The sequence below is a fragment of the Mauremys mutica genome, chromosome 12, assembly GCF_020497125.1.
Source record: "Mauremys mutica isolate MM-2020 ecotype Southern chromosome 12, ASM2049712v1, whole genome shotgun sequence".
Classification (NCBI taxonomy): domain Eukaryota; kingdom Metazoa; phylum Chordata; order Testudines; family Geoemydidae; genus Mauremys; species Mauremys mutica.
In genome coordinates, this window is record NC_059083.1 from 31,184,737 (window position 1) to 31,197,222 (window position 12,486).

The following is a 12,486-nucleotide window of genomic DNA, read 5'->3' on the forward strand; positions in this document are numbered from 1 at the left end:
GCAACCCTCCAGCACCCACAATTCTACCCCCCAGCTCCCACTCCTCGTCAGTGTCCTCTTTTTGGGCATGTGGAATATGGTCACCCTAGTAACAAACATACAGTAAAATCTCACTATTCTACCCATTTTCTTCTGTAGCGGTGTAAGCTGGTGGTCGGGGCTCGACCCTCCGGCTGGCAGGAGGGGAGCCACACCGACTCGCTCTTTGTCCCCTCTAACGGGTGGGACGGCAAGAATCAGGGTAGCACTGTCTCACATCTCCAGCCCTCTGGAGCAGGGGCTGAACAACAATCAGTCTCAGTACCTTCAGGCCCTCTGGATCAGGGGGCTGAATGGCAGTTCCATACAGGTCCAAGCCCTCTGGAGCAGGGGGCTGGATAACAGCAATCAGTCTCAATATAGATCCAGGCCCTCTGGAGCAGGGGGGCTGGGTAACAGCAATCAGTCTCAATATAGACCCAGGCCCTCTGGAGCAGGGGGGCTGGGTAACAGCAATCAGTCTCAATATAGACCCAGGCCCTCTGGAGCAGGGGGGCTGGGTAACAGCAATCAGTCTCAATTAGACGCCCAGGCCCTCTGGAGCAGGGGGCTGGGCGACAGCAATCAGTCTCAAGGGAAGGTTCACAGGTTCAGACCCTCAGGCAGGGGCTGAACACCAGGCACCCAGTCAATTAGGTAAGCCCAGGCCCTCAGTCAGGGCGGGGCAACAGCAGTTCAATATAAACCCCGGCCCTCTGGAGCAGGGGGCTGGGTAACAGCAATCAGTCTCAATAGAAGGTTCACGGGTTCAGACCCTCAGGCAGGGGCTGAACACAAGGCACCCAGTCAATGAATGGAAGCCCAGGCCCTCAGTCAGGGCGGGGCAACAGCAGTTCAATATGAGCCCAGGCCCTCTGGAGCAGGGGGCTGGGTAACAGCAATCAGTTTAGGGCTCAGGTCCTGGTGTCAGGAGCTGGGCAATGACAGCAACCCAGTTTAGTGCAGGCAGCTCTGTCTGCGCTGGGATGAGGGGGAGACTGCCACCCGTGAGTGGGGTGGCAGGGGGGACACAGGCCCACCCACTCCACTGTGTCCCAGCCTGGGGCCCTATTAGCGGCTAGCACTGCCGCTGGTCAGTGGGGTCCTGACCGCAACACACTGACATGGGCACCTCGGTGCCTATAGCCTGACAGGGGTCAGCTATCCCCGGGCTACATTCCATTTCCCCCTCTCCCGGTACCTGCTCCTCGGTTGCCGGGAGTTCGGACCAGTCCATCGGCATGGGGTCTGAAGGACCAGGGCTTGGGGGCAGGTCCGGCAACTCCTGCTGGAAGTCCGGCCAGGCTGCCTCCGATGGTTCCTCCGGATAACAGCAGGGCGGAAGCGGCGGCTCCTCCTCGTACCGGGCGGGAGGAAGTCCTAGCGGCTGCTCCGGGTTCGGATCCCGGGGAAGCTCCGCGGGTTCCTCATCGTACCGGGCGCGGGGCAATGGGGGCCAGTCCTGATCGCCGCCTTGGGTCCTGGAGGGTTCCCAGTCTGGAGCTCCCGCCGGCACGTCTGCTCGCGGCGGTGGCTGGCTCCTGACTGAGCTCTGGCGTTCTCCTTTTCTACTTCCTGTCCCGCCCCTTGACTTCCGGGGGGCGGGGACAGGACGTGATGACTCAGCCCACTTGGGCGTCTGGGAGGGAGCTCCCTCTGCTGGGCAGGAGGGGAGCCACACCGACTCGCTACAAGCGGCTAAACCAGTTTCACTTCTCGCCTCATTATTTGGTTGTATTACTTGCAAAAGTTTTAGCATCATTATACTAAAAGAAAGAGAAAGAAACACAAGTCTTCCCATCTACAAATGATCTGGACTAACCTAGAAAAACCCGGGAACTAATTTCACCAATAGATGCAAACAGGGCTCTAGGATCTGTAAGGTCAAACTGTGCTTTAGAGTCAATGGAATTTCCCCAGCCACTCCTGGCTCTGTGGCACTTTCTTCTCCAGCCCTCTTGAGTCTGACTTAGGATCATAGACATCAAACCTGTGATTCCTAGGCATGGAGAGCCAGGGACACGTTGGTAAGTGACACCTTGAGAGGCAGAGGGGTAGAATGAGGAGAAGATAAAACTGTCCATTGCTGGGACAGAGGCAGCTCTGTGGAGAGTGGAGTGAGTCCCTGCTCCCACTTTTTTAGCATCTAGTTAATTCTGGTGCATAAGGAAGAAAATGTACAAACACTCAATGCTTTACAGCAGGGCCTGGAGTAATGTGAGACTATCTGGGAATGAGACAATCCGGCCCCAAAGGGGGAACTCCGGGACTAATGACCACCCAGCAAAAGGGAGGAGGTCAGAACACGTAAGTAAAGGTATGATTTTACTACAGATTCGAAGAAGTCACAGAATCTGTGACTTCCAGAGACCTCTGCGACTTCAGCCCATGGCGGCTCAGAGCTGTGGGGTCCCCAAAGCTCTAAGCTGCTGCAGGCTGTGGGGGTACCCCACAGCACTCAGCTACCGGGCTGGCCCCCCGATCTATGAGTCGCTGTGGGGGGCAAGGCAGCCCCGGAGCTCCGAGCCATGAGAGGCAGGGGGCCAATGCAGCTCCCAGCCAGGGCCCCCACATCTGCCCAGCTGCCATGGGACACCAGAGCCCCAGCAATGGGTGCTGCAGCCTTCTCTCGCCCCATTTTGTCACGGATATTATTAATAAGAGTCCCGGACAGGTCACAGGCTTCCGTGAATATTTCTTTATTGCCTGTTACCTGTCCATGACTTTTATTAAAGATATCCATGACAAAACCTTAGCCTTACACATAAGATGCTCAGGATGAGGTTACACTAGGAAATCTGGTGGAGGGTCACAGAGTTGCGCTGGCTAATCCCAACCACATTTCCTACCGTAGACAGATGCTCGGAAGCACAGGTGGGATCTCTCGGCCTTCCTCAAATGGCTCTGTGGGAATCAGCCCCTCTCAGTGGTGCTGTCTGAATGCAGAGGGGGCAGGGAGATGGGGCAGAGGGAGAGAGTGATGAGGCAGCACCTCTCTACCCCTCTGCTCTCCCTCGCCTCTTATCCCATGATCCTCAAACACTCAATACCCCAGCACCCAGCTCCACCAGCCCCAATCATTCAATCCCCAGTTCCCTCCCCAAAACCCATCCTCCTGGTCCCTCAATACTTGATCCCCCAGAACCCAATGCCCAGGGGGATTTGGGGAGGGGAGAAGTTACCAGCCCCCAGGGACACTCCCCCTACAGGGAACAGGTCAGTGGGGTGGCCCAACCCAGGGGCTGGTCGAAGATGGGGGAGGGGACAGGTGTCTAGCGTGAAGGTGGGGCCTGGCCCAAGTGTCTTTCTCCTCATCTCCATGGCAGGGGGATCCCGGCTGGGAGGGGAAGGGAGAGCAGGAAACTTCAGCCAGGCAGAGGGAGCATCTGGAGGAGTTTCTCTCTTTCCCTTCCCCCACCTGTAGCCCATCAGCTCAGCAGCCAGGGCTGCAGCAGGGAGGAGGGACTGACCGGGGAAGAGCCAGAGGGTCACTGACCAGCTTATGCTCGGCTGCTGCTGGATCCTCACCTCAGCAATGGGCAGCTGGATCCTTGGGAGCCTAACACCCCTGATGTGTGTGGGAACGAGGAAATGGGTTTGTCACCATGGCCAGCCCTAGTCAGGGCCCTGAGAGAATTTCCCTGCTCTGTGGAGGAGCCTGAAATGACAGTTCCACTTGGAGCATTTTCCACACTGAGAACATCTCAGAGGTTTCTTCCCTGTGTGGATTTGTGGATCCCTGATATTCCAGGAACACCAAATGAAGCTTCCACCACATTCAAGGTCTCTCTGATGTGTGGATCACTGATGCTTGAAGTCAAATTGAATCTTTTCCTGCAGTCAAGCTATTTCTAGGGTCTCTCGCCTTTGTGGATTTTCTGATGTGTGGTCAGCTCTGAACTCTTACTGAAGCTTTCCCCACAATCAAAGCATTTATACGGTCTCTTGCCTGTGTGGATTTTCCCATGTTGATTAAGGTTTGAGCGCTGACTGAAAGTTTTCCCACACTCCAGGCATTTATGGGGTCTTTCTCCTGTGTGGATTCTCCTATGTTTAGTAAGGGATGAACTTTCCATAAAACTTTTCCCACACTTAAGGCATTTAAAGGGTCTCTCTCCTGTGTGAACTCTCTGGTGTATAGTAAGATATGACTTCTGAATAAAACTTTTCCCACACTCAAGGCACTTAAAGGGTCTCTCTCCTGTGTGGATTCTCCCATGTTGAGTAAGGTGTGAGCTTTGACTGAAAGTTTTCCCACAGTCCAGGCATTTATAGGGTCTTTCTCCTGTGTGGATTCTCTGATGCTTAATAAAGAATGATTGACGAACGAAACTTTTCCTACACTCAAGGCATTTATAGGGTCTTTCTCCTGTGTGGATTCTCCCATGTTTAGTAAGGGATGAACTTTCCTTAAAACTTTTCCCACACTCCAGGCATTTGTAGGGTCTTTCTCCCACGTGGATTCGCTCATGTTTAATAAGGGATGAACTTCCCAAAAAACTTTTCCCACACTCAAGGCATTTATAGGGTCTCTCTCCTCCATGGATTCTCCCATGTTTAGTAAGGTGTGAGCTTTGACTGAAAGTTTTCCCACAGTCCAGGCATTTATAGGGTCTTTCTCCTGTGTGGATTCTCCCATGTTTAATAAGGGATGAACTTTCCATAAAACTTATCCCACACTCAAGGCAACCATAGGGTCTCACTCCTGTGTGGGTTCTCTGATGTGTAGTAAGCTTTGAGTTATACATAAAAGTTTTCCCACACTCCAGGCATTTATAAGGTCTCTCTCCTGTGTGGGTTCTCTGATGTGTAGTAAGATGTGACTTCTGAATAAAACTTTTCCCACACTCAAGGCATCCATAGGGTCTCTCTCCTGTGTGGGTTTTCTGATGTTTAGTAAGCTTTGAGTTGTGAGTAAAAGTTTTCCCACAGTTCAGGCATTTATAAGGTCTCTCTCCTCTGTGGGTTCTCTGATGCGTAGTAAGCTTTGAGTTATGAATAAAAGTTTTACCACACTCAAGGCATTTATAAGATCCCTCTGATGCGTGAACTTTCTGGTGTATAGTAAGTTGTGACTTCCGAATGAAGCTTTTCCCACAGTCCAAGCATTTATGGGGTTTCTCTCCTGTATGGATTGCCTGATGTCTAGTAAGTTTTGTTCTGTCAATAAAATTTTTCCCACACTCAAAGCAATTATATGGTCTCTCTCCTGTGTGGATTCTCCTATGTTTAATAAGGTATGAGCTCTGACCAAAAGTTTTCCCACAGTCCAAGCATTTATATGGTTTCTCGCCGGTGTGGGTTCGCTCATGTTTAATAAGGTTCCATCGCGTACTGAAAAGTTTCTCACACTGAAGGCATTTATAGCATCTCTCTCCCGTGTGGATTTTCCTATGTTGAGTAAGGTGAATGCGCTGACTGAAACTTTTCCCACACTGAAGGCATTTGTATGGTCTCTCTCCCGTGTGGATTTTCCTATGTTGAGTAAGGTGAATGCGCTGAGTGAAAGTTTTCCCACACTCCAAGCATTTATGGGGTTTCTCACCTGTGTGAGTTTTGTGATGTGTATTAAGGGTTGATTTCAAATTGAAACTTTTCCCACACTCAAGGCATTTATAGGGTCTTTCTCCTGTGTGGATTCTCCGATGTGCAGTAAGGTATGAACTCTGACTAAAACTTTTCCCACACTCAAGACATTTATATGGTTTCTCTCCTATGTGCAGTCTCTGGTGCACAATAAAGTTTGATTTCTCACTGAAGCTTTTCCCACAGTCTACACATTTATAGGACTTCTCTCCTGTGTGGGTTCTCCAATGTTTAATAAGGCTTGCACTGAAATGGAAACTTTTCCCACGGTCAAGGCATTTGTAAGGTTTCTCTTCATTGTGACTTGTCTGCTGGACTGTGATTTCCTTGGGATCCTTGCATCCTCCACCACGTTGAATGGATTCATCCAGTTTCTTCCTGGGATAGTTTCCCAGCTGCATCTCTGATCTGTGTCGATCTCTCCAGGCATTTCCCTGTTCCAAGCACTGGGAAAAATTCCCTTCAGCTCTTCTCAAAAATATCCCCTGCAGTTCCACTTTCTCAGGACCTTCCACCTGCTGATTCTCCTTCTTGTTCTCAGTCACTGTCCTGTCACCTGCTGGAGGAGAAAGAATCCAGACAGGAGTCACTGCCTGTGCCGGGGGGAAAGGACAGAAAGGGGAATAGCAAAGAGGGAAAACACAACACAGTGATTGTTGGGGAGATGGAGACGTTGGATTCTGCCTCCACATCCCACCCAAACACTCCCAGGGGAGGAAAGTCAGGGAGGAAATTCCCGACAGCTAATAGGATGAGTGGGAAGCTGTGACTAATATTTGCTTTCAGGATATGACACCTACTGACTGCAGCCCTCACCTGGGTGAGATGGGACAGAGCTCAGGGCTCTCGCTCATGGCACATTTTGGGAGTCCCAGCTTTTTCCTTCATGCTCAGGATGGTTCTTTCTCAGTTTCCCTGACTCCTCACCTGTGTGGATGCCTCTCGGGCTCTCCCTTTCCTCATCAGCCTGGAGATCCGGGACCCACGGCTCTTCCCCTCGTTCTAACCGGGCGATCAGGTCAGGTTTGGGAATGGGAAATCCTGCACAGGGGATGAAATCAGGGAAGGTCAGGGCGCATGGAGCATTGGTAGGGTATTTGTCACAGGGAACATTCCCTGAGTTTAATCTGACCCTACATGGGACTGTGGAAACTCAGACCCTTTGGGAGCAGCAGATATCTGGGGGTGGGGTGTTGCCACACCCTCACTAGGAGACCTGAGGGTAGATGCATCTGGGGGACTTTCTGGCACACACAGCTCTGGTGTTAAAATCCTGCCTATTTCCAAACCAGCATGTAGGTGCTGGAACTAACCATGATGGGGGAGCTGCCGCACCTCCTGGCTTGAAGTGGTTTCCTTTATATCCAGGGTTTATAGTTTGGTTCAATGGCTCTCAGCACCCCCCTCTGTACAACCTGTCCCAGCCCCCCTGAGTCTGCAGCCCTGAGAGCCTCCCCATGGACGGAGCTAGTCCCAAGAGGGCCAGTGAGCGGAGTGTGAAGGAGAAATAACACAGGCAGGGAATCCCCTGCTTCTGGCCCCTTGACAGCTGCAGAGAGGGGGATGAATTAGCCTGTCCATTAGGTTTCTGCCTCCCCTGTTGCCTCGAAGGGGGTGTGGAGATGCACGTCCCTCTCACAGTGGAGCTGTGGACTCTACCAGGGGTTCTCAACCTTTTTCTCTCTGAGCCTCCCCGCTCTCCACCCCCAACATGGTATAAAAACGCCACAGCCCACCTCTGCCAGACCAACTGGTTTTTTGCATATGAAAGCCAGGGCCAGCATTAGGGGGTGGGGAGCAGGGCAAATACCCAGGGTCCCATGCCACATGTAGCCCCGAAAAGCTAAGTTGCTCAGGCTTCAGCTCCAGCCCCATGCAGTGGGGCTTTTACTTTGTGCCCTGGGCCTCAGCAAATCTAATTCTGGCCCTGCTTGGTGGCCCCCCTGAAACCTGCTCGCAGCCCCACAGGGGCCCCTGGCTGAGAACCACGGCACTATGTGACCCCAACTGAGCAGAGTCAGACATGCAGACCCCATGGCTTAAAATAGCTGAGGGGACGGGAACCCCTTACCCAGCGAGGTCACCGACTCGTAGTTCTCCTGCATGATGTCCCTGTAGAGGGCTCTCTGAGCGGGGTCCAGCAGAGCCCCCTGCCCCGGGGTGAAATACACAGCCACCTCCTCGAAGGTCACCGGCATCTGGAAGAACAAGAGTCCCCCACTCAGCACCTGCTGCCCCAGCCACAATCCCACTAATCATGGGGGAGGAAGCTTGGAAAAGCAGAATCCTCCCCCCACCCCTGCTCAGAGCAGCCAGGAGGCTTCAGGGGGTGGGGAGAAGGTGAGAGCTCCTTGTCCCCCAGCACACGGAGCAGGGCAGGGTCTCCTCATTTCCCACACGCCTGCCAGCCACAGGCTGATGCGGGAAGCAGAGCTCTGAGCCGGGGACAGGGACAGATATCCCAACAGCTTCCCTGCGTATTTCACAGCAGCCTCTGGCCAGTGGGGTCAGGCTCCAGCACTGGGAGTCTGCTCAGTTTTCCCAGCCCTGCCCAGGGGGGTGTTGTGCACGGCCCAGGCTGGTTCCCTCCGCCCCCACCCACCGGGGCTGGCGGCAGCTTTCCCGGGCCCCGGGCGGGAATCGCAGCCAGCTCCGCGGGGAGCAGCCTGGGGCCAAACCTCCCACTGCAGTCCGGGGGTGCCGGGGGGGGCGGGTCTCTCTCACCTTCCCTCCGAGCGGGGCCCCCCGGGGCAGGGGCCGGGCCGGGCTGGGGGCTCTGCCCTGGGAGAGGCTCCTGGGGGGGAGCAGCGGGAAGGGCCCTGCTGGAGATTCCCCTCTCCCGGCTGCAGCCAGGGCTCCGGGCTCCCAACACCAGCCGCCCCCCGGGGCTCGGGGATCTCGCCAGGAGCCTGGGAGCCAGAGTCACCGCAGCGGCTTCGAGTCACTTCCTGCGGCCGGGCCGGAGCCCAGCGCTCGCTGCCCGGAGCCGCCTCCCGGCTGCCTCTGGGTCCTAGCGCTGAAGGGATCGCTCTGCAGCATCTCTGGCTCCTGTTCCGCTCCCAGGCGCTAAGGTCAGAAGGGCCTGTCATGAGCGTCTAACCCAGGAGTTCTCATGACCAAATTTTTGGTGGCCTCAGGCCTGGTCTACACTAGGAGTTTAGCTGTTTAGATCAATTTAACTCTGCACCTGCCCACACAACAAAGCCATTTTTGTTGACTTAAAGGGCTCTTAAAATCAATTTCTGTACTCCTCCCTGACAAGGGGATTAGCACAGGGCTTCGGGGGGGGGGGGGGAGGCTAAGTGCGGCAATTTGCCACAGGGGCCCCCACGAGAGTTTTTTGGGGCCCCTGGAGCGGGGTCTTTCAGTCGCTCCGGGGACCTGGGAAAACTTTTGCAGGGCCCGGAGCTTCTTCGTTCCCAGTCTTCGGTGGCAAGGGGTCCTTCCGCTCCGGGGCGGAAGGACCCCCCACCTCCGAATTACTGCTGAAGCAGGACCCGCTGCCGAAGTGCAGCAGGGTCTTCGGCGGTATTTTGGAAGCGGGGGGGTCCTTCCATTCCAGGACCCACCGCCGAAGTGCCTCAAAGACCCATGGCAGGGACCCCCTGCCGCCGAAGTACCGCCGAAGGCCCCACTGCACTTCGGTGGCAGGTCCCGCTTCGGCAGTAATTCAGCAGCAGGGGGGTCCCTGCCATGGGCCTTTGGGGCACTTCGGCAGCGGGTCATGGAGTGGAAGGACCACCCACCGCTGAATTACCACCAAAGCGGGGGGGCCACCACCGAAGACCCCAGGCCCCTGGAATCCTCTGGGCAGCCCTGGATTAGCATTGAAATCAACACTGCTGGGTCGAATTTGGGATCGTGCGGACGCTATTCAACAGTATTGACCTCCAGGAGCTATCCCAGAGTACTCCATTGCCAATGCACTGGCCAGGTAGACAGGAAAAACATCAGGAACTTTGGAATTTCATTTCCTGTTTGGCCAGCGTGGTGAGCTGATCAGCATAGGTGACCATGGAGTCCCAGAGTCACAAAAGAGCTCCAGCATGGACCGAATGGGAGGTACTGCATCTGAGCACTGTATGGGGAGACGAATCCGTGCTGTCAAATGAAATGCCAGAATTTTGAAAAAATCTCCAAGGGCATGAAGGACAGAGGTTATAACAGGAATCCGCAGCAGTGCCACATGAAGCCTACTAAAGAACCAGAGAAGCAAACGGCCTCTCCGGGGCAGAGCCCCAGACATACAACTTCTATGATGAGCTGCATGCCATTCTAGGGAGTGCCCCTACAACTACCCCACCCCTGTACTTCCTTCCTCCTCCCCCCCCCTCCCGGTTATGCCCCCAGTTATGCCCCCATTGGTGTGATGAATTAATAAAGAATGCATGAATTCGAAACAACAATGACTTTATTGCCTTTGCAAGCGGAGATCAAAGTGGGGAGAGGAGGGCGGTTGGATTACAGGCAAGTAGAGTAAACCAAAGGGGTGGGTTTTCATCAAGGAGAAACAAACAGAACTTTCACACTGTAGCCTGGCCAGTCATGAAACTGGTTTCAAAGCTTCTCTGATGCACAGCGCGTCCTGCTGTGCTCTTCTAACCGCCCTGGTGTCTGGCTGCGCATAATCAGCGGCCAGACGATTTGCCTCAACCTCCCACTCCATCATAAACGTCTCCCCCTTACTCTCACTGATATTGTGGAGCACACAGCAAGCAGCAATAACGATGAGAATATTGGTTTTGCTGAGGCCTAACCGAGTCAGTAAACTGCACCAGGGAGCTTTTAAACATCCAAAGGCACATTCTGCCACCGTTCTGCACTTGCTCAGCCTATAGTTGAACTGCTCCTTACTACTGTCCAGGCTTCATGAGCCATGGGAGCAAGGGGTAGGCTGGGGTAGGTGTGACCGTGTGGTGCTGCCCTGGGAGAGCAGCCTGAGGCAGAAGCCTCCAGCTGGCATGATATTCCAGGCAGGACTGAATCTCCATTAGATGAAACTTAAAGAAGAGAATGACCTGGAGTCATTCCCATTTTTGTTCAGGTGCCCCCCCGTGGCCAACCTCACTGAGGCTGGCCAGGAGCACCCATGTCTGCCCAGGCACCCCCGACCAACCTAACCGAGGTTGGCCAGGAACACCCACGGGACGATGACGATGGCTAGCAGTCCTATTGTACTGTCTGCCGTCCACAAGGGAAGGCAAGGGGATGCTGCTGTGTAGCTGAGCGGGCTCCATGCTTGCCGTGGTATGTCATCTGCATGGGTAACCCAGGAAAAAAGGCGAGAAATGATTTTTTGCCATTGCTTTCATGGAGGGAGGGGGGCCTGACGACATGTATGCAGAACCACCCGTGACAATGTGTTTGCCCCATCAGGCACTGAGATCTCAACCCAGAATTCTAATGGGCAGCGGAGACGGTGGGAACTGTGGGATAGCTACCCACAGTGCAACGCTTCGAAAGTTGACCCTAGCCTTGGTACTGTGGACGCACACCGCCGACTCAATGCGCTTAGTGGGGGCACACACAATCGACTGTATCAAATTGATTTCTAAAAAATTGACTTCTATTAAATTGACCTAAATTCTTAGCGTAGACATACCCTCAGAGTGCAGTGAGCAACTCTCGCTGGTGGCTGCTCAAACACTATTTCCTAAAATACTTAATTAACTTTAGCAAAAACCATGAGATGTGCACACAGGCAGTGGTCGGCAACATGTCTGTACATGGACACAAGTGTCCATAGTAAAAATGTTGAGGTCCATGGGGGCTGCTCCCCGTCCTTGCTGTTGCTGGTGGAGGCGTGGCCAAGCGGCTCTGCACGATGCCTCTGTTCTCCCTTCCTGAGCGCTGACTCCACAGCTCTGAGCCCTCCTCTGGCTCCTACTTGTGCTGCCGCTGCTTCCGGGAGCTGCTTAAGGAAAGTTGCATGGAGCCTGAACACACCTCCCGCACCTCACACTCCTGCCCCAGCCCTGATCCCCCTCCCATCCTCCAAACCCCTTGGTCCCAACTTCAAGCCCCCTTCTGCACCCCAAATCCCTCATCCCCAGCACCACACCACAGCCTGCACCCACAGCCAGAGCCCTCACCCCAGCTCCCCACATCCCAACCCCCTGCTCCAGCCCAGAGCCCCATCCCACACCTCATTTTGGGCCCCACCCCAGAAACCGCACCCCCAGCCCAGAGCCCATACCGCCTCCCACACCCAACCCCCTGCCTCACCCTGGAGCCCCCTCCAATGTCCATCACTGAGTCTGGTAATTTTGTCAAGTGTCCATTGTGCAACATGGTGGTGCTGACCCCTGCACAGAGGTAAGCGGGGGAAGGGTCCCACTGTGGGGAACTTTCCTGGCTCATACATCACATCCCAGTGGAATCCAATAGCAGAAGGATCTGAGTCCTTGTTCCCACTCCCTTCACCCAGGGGCCTGTCAGACCTCGAGGACTCCCCTTCCACTCTAGTCCCCATAACCTGGACAAGGCTGGGCCAAGGATTCCTGAGGGGCTCAACCCCAATCTTGTCATGATCACTCAGGACAGGGGTGACAGTGTCCCCACTGCGGGATACTCTCTTCGCTCTGGATACTTCCCTGACATCTTCACTGACCACTGCATAGAGTTCAGAACAAATACAATTCATTAAACAGCAAGTAATTTAAAAAAATGGGAAAGATGAAAAGAAAACACGTCACCCCACTCTGTGGGCACAGGGGGAACCATGACCAGTGTCTCTAGATTGTCAGGGCAGTTCACAGACTGTTCCTCACAGGCCCTGGCTGTGCTGCAGGGGTGCTGCAGGTTGGACACGTGCTCTAGTGATGGCCACATGCCCTCAGGCTCTAGGTGGCAGGACCCTTCTTCCCAGCATCAGTCATTTCC

At 54.3% G+C, this 12,486-nt stretch overlaps 1 protein-coding gene across 2 annotated transcripts in view; it reads right to left on the reverse strand.

Moving 5' to 3' along the window:
* Positions 1-1,587: 1,587 nt before the first annotated feature.
* Positions 1,588-12,486, reverse strand: part of LOC123345519 (zinc finger protein 850-like) — a 38,824-nt gene continuing 27,925 nt past the window's right edge. The window contains exons 1-3 of one of the 2 annotated variants that reach the window (XM_044982493.1): positions 7,676-7,723; positions 6,532-6,645; positions 1,588-6,163 (exon numbers count right to left, since the gene is read on the reverse strand). In XM_044982493.1, the coding sequence (XP_044838428.1) occupies positions 3,870-6,163; positions 6,532-6,645; positions 7,676-7,709 (2,442 nt within the window). In that variant the 5' untranslated portion in view covers positions 7,710-7,723 and the 3' untranslated portion in view covers positions 1,588-3,869. Of the gene's footprint in view, positions 6,164-6,531; positions 6,646-7,675; positions 7,724-12,486 lie in introns of those variants that run through there. The other variant, XM_044982492.1, reaches the window with a different exon arrangement.